General features: G+C 45.9%; 1 protein-coding gene across 2 annotated transcripts in view; it reads right to left on the reverse strand.

The window, feature by feature from the left end:
* PSTPIP2 (proline-serine-threonine phosphatase interacting protein 2) overlaps window positions 1–8,724 on the reverse strand; it is a 94,248-nt gene extending 85,524 nt beyond the window's left edge. For both annotated transcript variants that reach the window (XM_027525920.1, XM_027525919.1), the window contains exon 1: window positions 8,600–8,724. In XM_027525920.1, the coding sequence (XP_027381721.1) occupies window positions 8,600–8,632 (33 nt within the window). In that variant the 5' untranslated portion in view covers window positions 8,633–8,724. The remainder of the gene's footprint in view (window positions 1–8,599) is intronic.
* Window positions 8,725–18,392: the final 9,668 nt, after the last annotated feature.

Raw genomic sequence — 18,392 nt, forward strand, 5'->3', positions numbered from 1 at the left:
AGAGTTCCAGAAAATCAACTATTTCTGCTTTATTGACTATGCCAAAGCCTTTGACTGTGTGGATCACAATAAACTGTGGAAAATTCTGAAAGAGATGGGAATACCAGACCACCTGACCTGCTTCTTGAGAAACCTATATGCAGGTCAGGAAGCAACAGTTAGAACTGGACATGGAACAACAGACTGGTTCCAAATAGGAAAAGGAGTATGTCAAGGCTGTATATTGTCACCCTGCTTATTTAACTTCTATGCAGAGTACATCATGAGAAACGCTGGGCTGGATGAAGCACAAACTGGAATCAAGAATGTCGGGAGAAATATCAATAACCTCAGATATGCAGATGACACCACCCTTATGGCAGAAAGTGAAGAGGAACTAAAAAGCCTCTTGATGAAAGTGAAAGAGGAGAGTGAAAAAGTTGGCTTAAAGCTCAATATTCAGAAAACGAAGATCATGGCATCTGGTCCCATCACTTCATGGGAAATAGATGGGGAAACAGTGGAAACAGTGTCAGACTTTATTTTGGGTGCTCCAAAATCACTGCAGATGGTGATTGCAGCCATGAAATTAAAAGACGCTTGCTCCTTGGAAGGAAAGTTATGACCAACCTAGATAGCATATTCAAAAGCAGAGACATTACTTTGCCAACAAAGGTCCATCTAGTCAAGGCTATGGTTCTTCCAGTGGTCATGTATGGATATGAACTGGACTGTGAAGAAAGCTGAGTGCCGAAGAATTGATGCTTTTGAACTGTGGTGTTGGAGAAGACTCTTGAGAGTCCTTTGGACTGCAAGGAGATCCAACCAGTCCATTCTAAAGGAGATCAGTCCTGGGTGTTCTTTGGAAAGACTGATGCTAAAGCTGAAACTCCAATACTTTGGCCACCTCATGCGAAGAGTTGACTTACTGGAAAAGACTGATGCAGGGAGGGATTGGGGGCAGGAGGAGAAGGCGACGACAGAGGATGAGATGGCTGGATGGCATCACTGACTCGATGGACGTGAGTCTGAGTGAACTCCGGGAGTTGGTAATGGACAGGGAGGCGTGGAGTGCTGCAATTCACGGGGTCGCAAAGAGTCGGACACGACTGAGCCACTGAACTGAACTGAACTACCCTGAGCCTCCTTACACATACAAACTTGTAAAGTGTTTAAGACAAGAGCATTAGAGTCAGCTAGGGAAAAGTTTTCCTCTTCTCAAGAACAAACCGTTATCTTCTGTGTTGAAATCTGCAGCTTGACCTTTGTCTAACCTTCACACAAAGATACAGCTAATTCCAGCTAGAAGGCAAGTTTTTAAACCAACATGTCAAGAGCCTACTGTGTCTTTCCGAAGCCTGCTCTTCCTACTTTCCTCACACACAGGCTGTTTGGGAAGCTAGAAGCCCCTGATTCTGAGGGAGGCTCCGAAGCTTGTGTTGAATGTTGTGAGACGCAACAGCACCTATCTGAACACAGTGTCCAAAGTATCTGGTTTCCTGTTGCCTGACTTTTCCAGAGTGAGATCATATAGCTCTCAGTCTTCATGGATTTTCATAACATGCAAGAGTTCTTAAATTCTTGGCAACCATACCTTAAATAGTCCCATTGATAGAGTTGGAAAAGTCTAATAGTTTTATATTTTTAAAAATTACAATGGCTAGGGACATCCCCAATGGTTCAGTGCCTAAGACTCCAGGTTCCCAAGACCGGGGACCTGGGTTTGATCCCTAGTAAGGGAACTAGATCTCAGAAACTGCAACAAAGCTCTGGCACACAGCAACAAAGATCCCACATGTGGCAACAAAGAGCAATGCAGCCAAATAAATAAATAAGCAGATAAATATTTTTAAAAACAGTGACATGTCATTCTATAAAGCTAACCAACAATTCCTATTATTTAACACCACCCCCACTCCACCTTTTCTTTTGTCAAAGCTGGAGATTTCTAGTATAGCGGAGGAAAGAAAAATGTCAGCCCCTTCCTACTCAGATGAGCTTTTCACTAACATTGAAACTTAGATGATATTTATGCTGTAATAAAATATGTCCCAAAATGGACATTCTGATTATACTTGAGACAGTAAATGAAAATTACAGAAGTTAATTGCAAAAACATCTGCTGCTGCTGCTGCTGCTGCTAAGTTGCTTCAGGCGTGTCTGACTCTGTGCAACCCCATAGACGGCAGCCCACCTGGCTCCCCCGTCCCTGGGATTCTCCAGGCAAGAACACTGGAGTGGGCTGCCATTTCCTTCTCCAAAGAATGAAAGTGAAAAGTGAAAGTGAAGTTGCTCAGTCGTGTCCAACCCTGAGCGACCCCATGGACTGCAGCCTTCCAGGCTCCTCCTTCCATGGGATTTTCCAGGCAAGAGTACTGGAGTGGGGTGCCATTGCCTTCTCTGGCAAAAACATCTACTGGTTGTACAAACAGAGGTACTTTGGATATTGTATATGTTTGGATGTAACTAATATTTTGCTTTGACTGGCTAATGACATCTATAGTTGCTTTTACCAGAAAAATCCATAAATTAATATGCATCCATATACACTTATACCAAGTTTGCACACACCAAGTCTTTTTGACTTTAGAATGAACTTAACTATGTTTATCTATGTACGTGTTCCTGTAATGGGTATCTGAATTCTACATTCACTGTGTAAATCTAATCTGTGAACAAACTGTTGTTTATGCAGGGGAAAAAACTGATAGAGTGGAGCATTGGGAAAAAAAAAGGTCTCTGGGGCTTTCCTGGTGGCTCAGTGGTAAATAATTTACCTTGCAACGCAGGAGACATGGGCTCAATCCCTGGTCCGGGAAGATCCCACATACTCTGGAGCAACTAAGCCTGTGGGCCACAACTACTGAGCCTGTGCTCTAGAGCTCCACAAGAGAAGCCAATGCAAAGAGAAGCCTACGCTTCTCTGAAGCTAGAGAAAAGCCCTCACAGCAACAAAGACCCAGCACAGCCAAAATTAAATAATAAATGCTTTAAAAAAAAAAAGTTTTCTGATAAAAGTGAATAATGTCTTCTCTCAAAAAAAGAAGAAAGAATTAGAAAGTCCAGGAAAAATAAGAATGGAGATCTAAGTATAATATACTACTTCAGGCTTCCCTGATGGCTCATCAGGTAAAGAATTTGCCTGCAATGCAGGAGACACGGGTTCCACTTCTGGGTTGGGAAGATCCCCTGGAGAAGGAAATGGCAACCCACTCCAGTATTTCTTGCCTGGAGAATCCCATAGACAGAGGAGCCTGGCAGGCTACAGTCCAAAGGGTTGCAAAGAGTCAGACACAACTAAGCACGCGCGCACACACACACACACTTAGCTTTAAAAACAAAAAACCTTTACATGCTGTGGGAATTCCCTGGCAGTCCAGTGGTTAGGACTCTGCACTTTCACTGCTGAGGGTATGGGTTCCACCCCTGGTCAGGGAACTAAGATCCCACAAGTCACATGGCAAAGAAAAATAAAATAAACACTGTGACAACATAAATAATATTTATATTGTTTTTCATTCTGAGTCATTGGGAATATTTGGATTTTTAAAGAATATGCTTGCATCATCTAGACTTTTTTAAAGTTTGGTAACAAACTTTTGTTTTCTTTCCACTTGTTCAGATTTTGTTTCATATATTTCAAAAAGAATTTCCTATTTTTCTGGAGGCTTCTCTGGCAGTCACAGTGACTGAGACTCTGCTCTTCCAATGCAGGGAGCTTGGGTTTCCTGGTGAGGAAATTAGGATCCCACATGCCTCATGGCCAAAAAAAGAGAAGAATTTCTTATTTTCCTTAGAATGTAGATCCCATGACTTTCTTATTAAACTCTTACAATGCTAAAACAAGAAAAAAAGATTTGTGATAATTATTTGAAAGCTAGACCCCAGTGGCTGCTCTAGAAAGAATGAACTGGAAGGGACGAATGTCAATGCCTTTATCTTGCATTTTGCCACCAGGCAGGACAGTACCAAATCAAGATCTGGTAAGACCCAGAAAGAACAGATTCCAAAGCAGTCAGAGGTTTGAAGCAGAGGGACAGCCCTGGGTGGTCAGGGGCAACGAGCAAGTTCAGGGGGCCCCAAGCCTTCCCCTGGTCACTCCCCAAGAAGAGGAGAGAGGCCTCGCCCACCGTAGGCACAGGGGTGGGAGAGGATAGGACAGGCAATAGGAAGCTGGTCTGGGCTTAGAGCCTGAGAATCAGGAAGACCATGTCAAAATAAGGACCTAGAAGATACACAAGGTCAGGCCGGGGTCATACCCTTGTGAGGAATATGGGACTGTCCTGAGGCGGGGAGCATCTCCCTCTCCTGGAACAGGTCACCTGTGCAAGGCCCCTCTGACCACAGACCAAAGGCTGGGACTGTCCCTATGTGGCCACCTTCCCTGGAGCCCTGGAAACCACACCCACGGTCCCCGTCTTATTTCAACAAGATACCATCAGCGTTAACCAGGATAAATAACAGCATGGCTTAACCATACAACTGCTGGGAAGGAAAAAAGCACATGGGCAAACCCAGCTGGGGACTATCCCAGTTTTAAAGAATATTCCCTTTTCAAATAGATCCACTGAAATGTTCCTTTAAATGAACTTCCCATGGGGCATTTGAACATGATTTATACAGTATGCGCTGACTCATACCTTTTCAGGAACATCTACCTAATTTGACCATGGGCCTCTCAACTTCCATGGAACATTCCTCTCCTGGGCCTGTGATGGCTCCTGTGAGGGTTCAATCCCTATATTTCTGCCCCTCTTTCTCTGACCACTCTCTACTCCTGCCAAAACAAGGTAGTCACCAATAGTGCTTCTCTGCGGTCCTCTTATCTCTTGATTCTTTCTCCTTGAGTAACTGTCAACCACTTCCTTTAATTGTCATCTCTGTGCTGATAATAGTTGACAATCACAAGTGCTCGCTATGTGCCAGGCGTGCACAGAACCCTGATTTAATCTTCACAACAGTCCTAGAGTATCAACATTGGTATTATCCTCATTTTTCGACATGGAAAAACAGAATGAGAGTTGAAGTTATCTGCCCAAGGTCACTCAGCTATAAGGGGCAGATGGGGATTTAAACCTGGCCATCAGTCTGAGTGAACTCCGGGAGTTGGTGATGGACAGGGAGGCCTGGCGTGCTGCAATTCATGGGTGCAAAGAGTCAGACACGACTGAGCGACTGAACTGAGCTGAACTGAGGCCACCTGAGAGCCTCTGCTGTTCCAGGCACTGTCTTTCCTGGACACCCTTTCCCAGGCACTGGGGCCACCTCCACCAAGTTCTCAAACCTAGGATCAGGGCATACTCATTGTTTGTACTGGTTGTTCGAATATTAACATATCCCCAAAGCCTGCTGTCTGGCCCCTGTTCCTTCCCAGGACCTCCCCATATCCAGCAACCCTGGCACTGTCCTGAAAGCCGAGGGCTGCTGCAGGGGGTTCAGGATGCTGCGAGTCTCAGTCTTCACCAGTGCTACCCCTGTGGTTAATATTGTCAATATCACTTCTGCCTCCTCCTCCTTCTCTCCCCACAAACCAGTTCCTCATCTGACTTCCTTCTTTCTGGGGCCAGTACCCCACTCTCCCGCTCACCTTACTTAGAGCCTGCTCCGAGCCTTTCTTTCCTTTCCCCCACTGCCTGGCTTCAATTGGTGACCTGGTCCAGTGGCTTTGATTTCTCTCACCCTCTGCCATTCCTTTCATTGGTCTCCTGTCCCTTCCCTATGATTTCCATCCTGGAACAGACCCTTTCTGCCCCTTGGCCCCTGCTAGAACTCTCCCATCCCTCAGCCCCTTTGTCCTCTATATCCCTGAGGACAGGCATTCAAGACTAAAGTCCACCCTCCCTGCTGGCTTCCTAATGATGAATGTACCTTCGACCCAAGACAGTGCTCTTATCCCTGAAAATGCCACCTCTATACAGAGAACGTATTTTCTCAAATATTTGTTCAATTCAATCAGCTGATACCCACTCGGGTTTCCAAAGCTTTCTACCTTATACCATCACAACCTTCTTGTCCTTGAAGCGTGGGTTGCTGCCATCCCCTCAGTAATAACAACAGCCTTGCTCCCCACTCTCTACCCATCCCTGAGAATATGAGAGCATCTCAAGCAGCCCCTAAGGTCTCCAATAGTTTCCCTTCTGCCCCTTTTCTCTCAAATCTGGGCTGACTGTCCTGTCTGCCTGGTTCCTGACCATCCGAAGCACCATCGCAGTGCTGGAGGCTCAGTGGTGGCACTCAGCGTAGACCCCCCAAAAGCTCATGGTTGGAGCTGAAGGAGAAAGATAGCCACATGAAGAGTTAAATGATGTCTCAGCATCTACATCTGATGGTGCCAAAGGACACTCTCACTGAGCACCAGCCTCATTGAAAGCACTCAGTGAACACTTGGTCTATGCAGAGTCCTGCTGCACTGTTTAATAGCTCTACAGTCTTGGGAATGTTGCTCAACCTGTTTGCCACTCAGTTTCCTCATCTGTAAAATGGGATAGTCAATAAGGTACCCCATAGGGTAGCTGAGACTTAAATGAGTGGTATATGTAAAGTGTTTAGCACAGGGCTTGCCACAGACTCTATACACAGTAATGTTAGCTATTACTGTTTTTATTACTTGACATAAAAATCATGTGAAATTAGAAATGGAAGATATCTTTGCAAACTATCTCTCAGGATCTTATATGTTTTGAAAGTAAAAGCTCAGAGGGGGAGGGGGGGGAGTAAAAACCCAGAAAATTCTCTACCCTGGACCTTTACCCAATCTCTAACTCCCAACACAGACCTCATGTCTGCCTCCTCCCCTAACCATTCCTGCAAGACTGCCTCTGGGAGCAGCTGGGGGCTGCCTTCCTGTGGCATCCTCTGAGGATGGAGGCCGCAGCTCTCAACCCAGTACATGCCCTGTCCGTTTTATAGGTCCACTGTACTCATTCGACAGCTATCAGCTGAGATCTCACTGGCATCAGCCCGTGCAAGGGGCAGTGGCACTGAAAGCCAGACAACAGCTGTCTACAAGGTGCTCACATGCTTGCAGGCCCCCAACCTCAAAACTATAAAGGACAAAAACTATGAAGGAATACAACATGCACTATCGGGCGCAATCAGGAAGGGCTTCCCTGAAGAGAAGACACTGGGCAGAGACCTGAAAACTGAATGCTACATATTGAGGGGAAGAAAAACAGGGCTCTCTGTGCTGTTTTTTTCCCACAGCGCCTGGCATGAGACCCAGAGATCCTTTATTCCACCAAAGAATTCACAGGCCTCCTCCAGGGGCCAGCTCCAAGGCCATGCACCCTCTCTGTGAAGCTGCTTGGGGTGAGAGGACCATACCCCACAGGTAGGCATTGCCTAAGGAGAACCCCAAAAACTCCAGGAAAAGGGACTTCTCAAGGCAGAGTGTAAACTGTGTCCCCCAGGTCACAGGGCCAAGTTTCTCTATGTAGCACTCTCCATGGGGGACAGGAACTTGTTAGGCGCTATGAGGCTAAAGGGGGAGCCATCAGGGTTGCTTTCCTTTCAGCTTCCCTGATAGCTTAGTTGGTAAAGAATCTTCCTGCAATGCAAGAGACCCCAGTTCAATTCCTGGGTCAGGAAGATACTCTGGAGAAGAGATAGGCTACCCACTTCAGTATTGGGCTTCCCTTGTGGCTCAGCTGGTAAGGAATCCGCCTGCAATGTGGAAGACCTGGATTCAATCCCTGGGTTGGAAAGATGCCCTGGAGAAGGGAAAGGCTACCCACTCCAGTATTCTGGCCTGGAGAATTCCATGGACTGTAGTCCATGGGGTCGCAAAGAGTCAGACAGAGGGAGCAACTTTCACTTCACATCAGGATTGCAGGTAAGGAGATGGGGCGGCTTGGCAGCAGTAGCTCAGTCTGGAGACAAGCTGACTTTCTGCTCCTGCCTTAAAAGGATGAGGGTGGCTCCTCTAAATGAGGGGGTACAGACTGTTGAGGGGCACCTGGGGAGCGAGAGGACAGGGGGGAAGAGGACTGGACAGAGGAGAAGAGGACTGAACTGACGCCTCCTGGTTGGGCCCGTCCTCGGGCTCAGATGCCCCCACCAGCTCGCAGGATCTTACACACGCACCAGCCTCCCCCTGGATAGGGGGACAGGGGGCAAAGGCTGGCAGGGGCTCAGGAAACGGGGCTACGAGACCGGCAAAGCTTCTGCTAAAGAACCCCGCTAAAGTCTGCAGGCTCGGACAGGCTGTACATTTCCGCGGACCTGGAAAAGCCAAACAACCCGGCCAAGTTTACCGCACGTTCTCTGACCCACGTTACCCCCCAAATCTGCTCACAGCGGAGCCTCCGGGACCACCCTGCGACTGCCCCAGAACGGGTGGCTCCTCCCTTTGGGTCTCGGTTTCCCCAGGTGTGAGATGAGGGGTGAATGTCCCAGCTATAAGGCTACACCTGTCTGCGGTGACCCGGGGCGCGGACGGCCGAGGGAGACCCTGCGAACCGGACCCCGGGGACCCGCGGACGCGCGGCGGGCTGGGGGCAGCGCAGAGAGGGGCCGGCGGCGGCCAGTCCGATCGGATTCTGCTCCGGACAGGGGCCCACGGCTCCCTTCAGGGCCCCCAGCTCCCAAGCCGGGCGATGGGCCCCTCGCCTCGCTGACTTACCCAAAAGTTCCCCTTGAACAGTGAGCCTGTCATGGCTGGCTAGCGAGCAGCGAGGAGAACCAGAGCAGGCGCGAGGGGACGAGGACTGTCAGGACCCGCCAGCCCGGCAGCGCACCCGAAACTAAGCCCCGCCCACGCCACCGCCAGCCCCGTCCCGCCCGGCGTCCCGCCCCGCCCCACACACAACCCATCTGCCCCGCCCCACACACTACCCATCTGCCCCGCCCCGCCTGCCCCGAGCCTCACCGCCCGTCCCCGCCCAGCTCCCCCGTTCCGCCCCGCCCCCGCGCCGCGCTCCGCCCTACCCAGCTTCCCCGCCGGACCTGCCCCGAACCGCAATAGCCCAGCTACCCTGCTCGGCCCCGCCCACGCCACCGCCTGCCCCGCCCACCCTCGTGCCCCGCCCCGGCCCGGCCCCCGCCCCGCCCAGCTCCCCCGCTCCGCCCCGCCCCACACCACCCATCCGCCCCGACCCGCCTGCCCCAGCCGCTTCGCCCGGCCCCGGCCCCGCCCCCACCCCCGCTCCGTCCCCGGAGCCCCGCTCCCCGGCCCCGCCCCCGCGCCAAGCACTCCCACACACACCCAGCGCCCCGTCCCGCTCCCCACACCCCTCAGCGGTCAGCAGCACCCAGCACCCCACACTCCTGCCCGAGCCGCGTCCCGGGTCTGCCCGCACCCTGCACTCGTCCCGCGCGGAAGAGAGAGGCGGCCCGCGGGTTAGACCCTGCGGTGTCAGGAGGCAGTCAGTTAGCCCTACGTCCCCCTCCTTCAGGAGACCTTTAAAGATTGGAAGGAACCGATTCTGTCGCCTCCCCGAATTCGGCTCGGTTCCTGCCCACAGCTCCCTCCTCCTTTGACCCAGTTCCTGGCGGAGATATCCAGGCTCTGCGCGCTGGTGGAAGGAGCCCCCGTCGGATCCGAGGTGGTCCCTGGGACCGCGCGTGGCCTCCGTGAAGCCTGAGCACTGACAACGCTGTCGGCCGCGTCAGGTGTGGACGCTTCAGCTAGTGAAGTGCGGGATCCCAGAGGCACCCGCCACAGGTAAGCATGTTTTAGTCCAAAAGTCATGGAAAGGTCATTGGCCCTTGACTCCATGTCCTTCAGTGGGGTCCTTACAAGGTGTCCAGGAACTCAGCTCCTCCCCAACCCTTCCGCATTCTTATGATCCAGACCCAAGACCCTTCTCCACCAATCTCTCCATAAGTATGATGTCCCAGCGTCCTTCTTCTTCCTGCATTCTCCTAGTAGAACACCCTCGTAAACATAACCCAGGGCAAGTCAGACCCATCCCCGCTTTGCAGTGATAAGGCACTCTAGGACAAAGTACCTGCGCTACCTGTCCTGAACCAAAACTGAGGCCCACAGAGGCTGATTGACGTGGCCAAGATCACAAGGTATTTAAAGTATGAGGAGCTCGATTACAGCTCTGCCCCTCTAAACAGAATCAGAGCCAAAGATAGAGGTCATTCCTGAGGCAGATCCACTCAAGGAGGGGAGGATGAAGGTCAAGAGAGCCAGACCCCAGCCCCAGACCTGGAGAGGCAAACTGTGCCTCTGAGCAGCTTCTAGCTTGGGACAGACACAGTGAAGACAGCTGCTGGGGTGATTTGAAGGGCAGCTGGAAGGTTCGCCCTCACCCACCCCCGTGATGAAATCCCACGAAGAGTCATCTGCAAAAACAGAGATGGAGAGGTGGCCTTCAGTTCTGGGTCACTCCCAGGACATGCATCCATTCATCTGGTTGTTCAACTCTTTGGAAAGCAGTGAGATTAGAAGGAAGAAAGGGAAGCCTGACAGCATCATCAGGGGCACCAGGAGAACAGGCTCAACAGGAGGGGTAAAAAATAGTGCCAACTGAGGAAATATGCTGAAGTGCCACAGATAGCATCAAGGTTTTTCCTGGGAGTTTTGCATATTTTGGAACAAATATTTTAAATATAATTCTAATTGTTTAAACTTTCATTTTTAACATTTTGTTTAACCTCTGAGGGTACATTGTACTTGATTTTCGTGGCTCAGATCCCACAAGGTCCCCGGAATTTTAACTCTCTTCCACCACCTGGTGGCAAGATTGGGAATTTCAAATGGTTGTCCACAGTCAGAAAACATTCCTCATTCATTCCTAATTTATAAACCTCATCACCTCAACACGTGTTAGGAATAAAAAGACAAGCAATATGGGGATTCTCCAGGCAAGAATACTGGAGTGGGTTGCCATTTCCTTCTCCAGGGGATCTTCCCAACCCAGGGATCGAACCTGGGTCACCTGCATCGCAGGCAAATTCTTTACCATCTGCACCACCAAGGAAGCCCCCAAGGGTCTATAACAAATTTGGGACATTTTACTAATGAAGTTAAATAACACTACTACAGCAATAACACTACTCCAGGAAGATCCCCTGGAATAGGAAATGGCAACCCGCCCCAGTATTCCTGCCTGGAGACTCTCATGGACAGAGGAGCCTGGCAGACCACAGTCCATGGGGTTGCAAAGAGTCAGACTACAGCAATTATGGAATAATGAATTTAATATAAACCACTGTTAACATTTTGGCATTATCTCTTTCAATAATATACATTTGCATGGTTGGCAGGCAGATTATTAACCTCTGGATCACCAGGGAAGTCCTACATTTGCATTTTTAAGCTTGTACTGTACAGATATGAGTCTTGCTTTTGTAACTTAACAATATTTCATTAGTATTTTCTAAAATCCTTTAATACACCTTTCCTAACATAAAGTTTGATAGCACATGGTGCTGGCTGAATGGACAGGACAGACACTCTTTCATGAAAAAATTGAAAATCTCTGTGAAAAGAAATTTTGCCTATTGCCAAAATTTTTAATGCTCCTTTTTTTTTTTTTGCCACAAGCCTTGCAGTGAAAGCATTGAGTCCTAACCACTGGAGCCCCAAGGAATTTCCTAAGTGCTCCTAAGTTTTGATCCAACAATTCCATGTTAGAATTTATCCTCCAGATATCCTCATATGTGCAAAGTGAAATATGTATATAATTATTTATAGCAGCATGGTTATTCTGGCAAAAGATTTGAAAGAACTAAATGCTATCAGTGGAGGACTAGCTCAATAGATTGTAATATATGTATACAATTAAATCATATTCAAGCATTTAAAAAATGAGGAAGCTCTGTGTTTTGATATGGAACAATCACCAGCTATAAAGTAGGGGAAAAACAAGATGCGAAACAAACTGCCATTTGGGTAAGGAGGAAAGAGAACAGACACACGTGTTTTAAATACTCCTCTTATGCAGGGGTGAATAGGGCAGAGGGACACAGGAGGGAAGAAAACCCACTTTTCACTTCATGCTCTCTGGACCTCTGGGTTTATACAATGTGAGTGTATTTCAAACCTCCAACAAATTAAAAAGGAAAATCTTCAGTATCACTTTTTAACTTTTGCATAATTTCCCATCAAGTGGATATACCAATACTTTCTTAGCATTCTCTTAATGCTTTTAGAAATATTACTGATAAATATCTTTTACATAAATTTTTGTTAAAATTCCTCGTAATATTCACAGAAGCACTATTCACAATAGCCAAGACATGGAAACCTAAATGTCCAACGACAGATGAATGGATAAAGGTGTGGTACATATATACAATGGAATACTACTCAGCCATAAATAAGAATGAAATAATGCCATTTTCAGCAATATGGATGCCACTAGAGATTATCATACCAACTGAAGTCACAAAGAGAAAGACAAGTATGATACCACTTATATGTGAAATCTAAAATCTGACACAGACGAGCCTATCTACAAAACAGAACAGACTCGTGGACATAGAGAACAAACTAGTGGTTGTCAAGGGGGAGAGGTTTAGGGAGGGATGGAGTGGGAGGGTAGGGTTAGCAGATTTAAGCTATTATACTGGAATGGATAAACAACAAAGTCTTACCGAATACCACAGAGAACTATATTCAAATACCTATGATAAACCATAATGGAAAATATTTTAAAAAAGAATGTGTGTGTGTTTATGTGTGTGTGTATATACACACACATATAACTGATTCACTTTGCTATACTGCAGAAATTAACACAACATTGAAAATCAACTATACCTCAAAAAAGTTTCTCATAATCACAGGTTAAAAAATATAATTTTAAAGTTTTTGAAATAAAGCTGTCAAATTGTTTTCCACAAGAGTTGTAAAGGAAAGGGAGGCTTCCCCAGAAGGAATTAGGGATATTTCCCTTGAAATAGGATAAATGGATGGTGAGTGACAAAAATAACAAATGCCCACTAAAATCACTTTTCCTTTCACACTTTAAAAAGTCAGTCTGCATTCCTCTTCCTACTCTGCCAACTCGCCTTAGTTGTTCTTTCTTGAAGCACTGCCTGCTTCTTTTCTCTGCTCTCCTCACAAAGCCACGTTTCCCCATCAGAATTAAGTCCCAAACGCCCATGTGTGGCCGTCAAGACCTTCCCTACCCTGACCTTTGCCACTTCACTCCCCGGCTTCCTCCCCTGTCCCCACCCTAGGCCAATCTGGCTTTTCTGCCACCCCAACTGTGCTGCTCCTTTGCAGGCTGCCTGGGTCTCTCTTCTCAAATTCTATCTCAGCACCACTTTCCCACCTTCTCCAGCCCTTAGTCTTCTCATTTCTTGAATTTCTAGAACGTGTCATCCTTATTACACTAACTAGCCCTTGATGAAATATGACATTTTTTCTCTAATTTCTGTTCCTTGTGGATAGCTTACCTCCCCAAGAAGACTGCAAAGCCCCCCAAGATAAGGATGCTATTTTCTTATGTACTCTCATGGATTAGACAATGATAGTACCAGACAGGGAATTCAACCAGCTCTCCCTGATCATTAACAGCAGTACTGGACTTCCTTGGTGACATGAAGGATAGGAACCCACCTGCCAATGCAGGGGACACGATCCCTAGTCTGGGAAGATTCCACATGCTATGGAGCAACTAAGCCCATGCCCCACAAATAATGAAGCCTGTGAGCCTAGAGCCCCAGCTCCACAAGAGAAACTACCTGTAGTGAGAAGCCTGCTCTTGGCAATGAAGAGTAGCCCCCACTTGCCACGACTAGAGAAAGCCTGTGCAGAGCAACAAGGACCCAGTGCAGCCAAAAATTAATTACTTAATTAAAAAAACAGCAGTCAGTACCAATTTTTACTTCAGTTCCCATAGCCTGATCCCTCCCTTCCAGGAGACAGGGGCAAACCTGGCCAAGGAGCTAAAGCCAGGATCTGAGAAGCAGGACCTGGCCAGGCAGGGGACAGAGGGCAGCAGTAAGTCAATGTCAAAAGCAGAGAGGTTGGATTTCATCACTAAGATTAGAAGCTGAGTAGATTCATGAGTGGAGCAGAGGGTCAAAACAAGACATGAATAGTATACAAAGCGAAAACTCCCAGGAGGCGGCTTCAGTACCCAGGCCTAGCTGTCTGCAACAAAGCACGGGTGAGGGTGGTCTGCCCTTTGTACTGTCGGGGCACAAGGCAGACCACCCCCAAAATACCCTCAGCGGCATGATTTTGAATGTTACTTAGGAAATTGCAAATCCAAGGAGGACACTGTAACACCTGTCTCCCTGAAATCCGGAAATAAACCTCCCATTTGAAAGGTCCCCTCTGTGTACCAGGAGGTTGAAAGACATCCTTACGGCAGAGATAGGAAATTCAGGGCCAAGAAGTCTGTATAAACAAAACTTGTTATGCTTCTTTTATTTACAAGCCCAAATCCAAACTCTGTTTAGACTCACTTATTAAGCACCCATAGCCTAAGTTTGTCCTGATAATTCCTCTCAAATTTATTGTCTAAAAAGCATAAAATTTACCTGCTTTAGCCATGTCTTATATCCCATTTCTGAGACCTCCATGTGCATCAATTAAAATTTGTTACTTCTCTCATTAATCTGTCTGGTGTCAAATTTATCAGTAGGCCAGTCAAATGCAGTGCGAGGGAAAAATTCCCCCTTCTTGACACCTTTTAAGTTTAGAATTTTCTTGAATGAAGGAACTCAGATGTGTTCCTGACTGAAGTAATTTAAAGGCGGAAAAACTTTGATATTCACTGTTACATAAGACAACCTACTGTCTATAGGGCTTTTTTCAACAGAAGCCACCTTTTCAGACACACAAGCTGAAGAACAGAAGAGGACTTCCTGGTGGCCCAGTGGTTCAGAATCCACTTGCCAATGCAGGGGACACAGACTGATCCCTGGCCCAGGAATATCCCACATACAGCGGGGCAACTAAGCCCAAGAACCACAACTACTGAAGCCCGTCTGTGCTACAACCTGTGCTATGCGACAAGGGAAGCCATCACAATGAGAAGCCCAAGCACTACAACTACAGTAGCCCTTGCTTATCCAAACTAGAGAAAGCCCGCAATGCAGCAACAAAGACCCAGTGTGGCCAAAAAAAAAAAAAGAGGAAATTTATGGTACTTTTACCCTGTTAAGAACTCATATCCAGCATGTACATAATGTACATGTATGGGGTGTGTGTGTGTGTGTGTGTGTATAAAACTTGTAAAATCTAGAAGAAAAATAAAAAACCAAGACTTTCTAGAGCTTATTGGATTATAATTCAAAGTACAAAATAATTAACCATGAATTTATACTGACATAAGTAGGTAACTGAATATATAAACAATACGTAAATCTTTTGTGCAGAAAAATTTCAAGTATAACTGAATCACTTTGTTGTACACCTAAACTAACACCAATATTGTAAATCAACTGTAAGACAGAGGATGAGATGGTTGGGTAGCATCACCAACTCAATGGACATGAGTTTGCGCAAACTGGGAGGTGAGTGAAGGACAGGGACGCTGTCCTTCATGCTGCAGTCCATGGGGTCGCAAAGTCAGACACAACTGAGCAACTGAACAACATAAAACAAGTTTTCCTCTAGCCAAAAGCCAATCCATCCACAAACTCCTCCAGGTCTACCAGTAGGTTATTTTATCTACTGCATTCAGTGTGTGTTTCTGTGTAGTAACTGCACAATATTTACGAAGTCATTAAATGTTTTTTGCCCTCCCACCGTAACTCTGTTAAATAACCTAAATGAAATGGTACTTGTCTTGCTCACTTTGCATGTTCTTTAGTGTTAATCTCAACAGTTGATGCTCAATAAACTAAGCACTATTTAAATATGCCTATCTTAATATTCCTATAAATTATACCCTTGAAAGAGACATGAGACTTCACTTTATTATCAAAAGATTTTAAAACATAAATCTGAAAGCCATAAAACCTCAAATTTCAAAGGTCAAGTACCTTTTAAGACATTTACCACTCCTCTATAAGCTGTACAAAATACATTTGGACAGGCCACTTGGCTGCCACACAGGAAGGCCGTTAGGCAAAGTATTCAGGCCTGCCTGTCCAGAAGATTCAGGTGCCCATGAGGTAACCCATCACATTAGTTTGAGTGGTTTTAAAAAAACTGCACTTGAGTCTCAGAATTTGCTGCTCCTGGTTCATTGCTGTAATTTTTTTTTGATGTGTAACATAACCACATTTAACAATGTATTCCAGTATCAAAGAGCAAAGTTCAACAATGCAAACCACAATTATTGCACCAACCTAACATTACAATCACAAACAATGCATTATATATAAGCGATTCCTCTTTCAATATCACTGAGCCTACCCTGTGTTGTAACTAGAATACAGAACAGGCATTTGACAGCTCTAGTTTTCTTCCTATAAAGAAATGACAAATGGTTTCTATTGGATCCTTTCCAATAGAGATTTCAGCAAGATAGAAACAAAGCTTCTTAACTAGAAGGAGCTACAGCAAAGTACATTTCACGTGGGAAGTTTCACATCGTCCTTCAGAGATTCCAGCATAGAATGAGGTGTTCAGCAACCAGGGCATAAACAGCATCACTTCAAATTCCTTCCTAGCTCTAGGGTTTGTTAAAGTTATCAGGCTATTTTAATAGTTTTAAAAAGTTTCAGGTTACTGAAGTAATGTGAATCTTTGCTCAGTCTTCACATTAACACACCTCCATGACACCAGTATAAACTCTTCAGAAACTCATGTTTGTACAAGACACAGGAGTAAAACACCTGGGAGCTGTTCCATACCTATCAGATGTGTGAAATCAGCTCCAGTTAAATGATGGCCTTTTCTGGGCTTGAGTTTAAACTGAGTTCAGGCGTTCTGGAACTTACAAACAGGTGATACTTGAATCACACAGGCAGAACTCTTCTCATCACTATGATGAACAACTATAGTTGTTCAGCGACTAAGTATACCTGAAAGATTGAAGGCAGGAAGAGGAGACGGCAGATGAGATGGCCAGATGGCTTGCTCAATGGACATGAGCCTGAGCAAGCAATAAAATGAGCTGATCTTTAGGTAAATAAAATGAGGGAAAGGGCCACAACTCTTAATCCACATGATCAAAGACTTAAATGACTTTCCAAACTCATACAGCTTATGAACAGAAACTGGCCTACATGAGCAAACTCACAAACTCTTTCCACATGGCACACTTGGTGTGTCTCATTACCATCAGACAAATCAAACTACAACTGTTCAGGGACTTCCTTAGTGGTGCAGTGGATCAGAATCCACCTGCCACTGCAAGGTACACGGGTTCAATCCCTGGGCCATGAAGAGTGCACATGCAGCAGAGCTAGGCCCATGCTCTACAGTGCACCCGCCTAGAGCCTGTGCAAGAGCCCATGCACTGCAACTGGAGAAAGCCCGAGCCAACCAACAAAGACCCAATGCAGTCAAAATATTTTTTAAAAACTAGATCTCAAAATATTCTTATACAGATTCTGAGAGGAAGGTAAAAATAAACATTTTTGCTTTCTTCAGCTGTCATAAGCAAAATTTCTCTTTATCCCAAATCATAATCTATACTGTAATGATAAATATGGGTGTGTAGTGTGTCCACATGCAAAATTCTTAACTACTGGGTGAAATCAATAGATCACATACATAATGTAAAAATGGCACAATGAAAACCGCAATATACAATTGACAGAAGAAATAAAGTCAGCTGCTTTTAGAGAGCAGAAAGTTGGGGGTAGACAAACAACGGATGGCCCTTTTTTCATCAACAGCCCTGTCCTTGATTCGCCTATGGTACCCAGTTTGTTTCGGTTTGCTGTGAAGGGTTTGTGTCTTTCTTTTTGGTTGGGGGGAGGACAATCTACCACTGGACCACCAGGGAAGTCCCATGTGAAGATATTTTTTAGATGATTAACTCTTTAATAAGAAAGCATTAGACTTTGAGTGAACTCCATTACTCTCCATAAGGGCGGGTCTCATTGCCATTGAAAGACCTGAGGTCTACTGTGGGAGAAGGAATTGTACCTCCAAATGGAACACTTCCCTAAGTCTCCAACCTGCCCACCTACCCTTTCAAATTTGCCAACACCATAATCTCTGTACACAACTACACTTATGTTTCATTTCTTGAGAACTCTAATACGTGAATTAAGCTCTTAGGTGACAGCAAACCTTCACAACTCTTAACAGAAAATAGTTACCTCTGTGACTGTAAAAATTTCCTAAATAAGACCAAACAGGCTAACCATGAAAACCTGATCACTTCATAATTAAGAACTGCAGTGTATGAAAGCTATTTTAAAGCAAAGATATTGACATGTTCACAACTTTATTCATTCTGATACCTACTTTTGCAATTTTTGTCCTAATATTTTATTCTGCACTTAGCATTTTTTTTCATTTCTTTGAAAACCTTAGTTGCCCTATTTTTTTTTTTTTTTTTTTTACTGATTACAGTACCTCTTCATGCAGATCAGTCTCCTGG

Source organism: Bos indicus x Bos taurus, chromosome 24, assembly GCF_003369695.1.
Source record: "Bos indicus x Bos taurus breed Angus x Brahman F1 hybrid chromosome 24, Bos_hybrid_MaternalHap_v2.0, whole genome shotgun sequence".
NCBI classification, from domain to species: domain Eukaryota; kingdom Metazoa; phylum Chordata; class Mammalia; order Artiodactyla; family Bovidae; genus Bos; species Bos indicus x Bos taurus.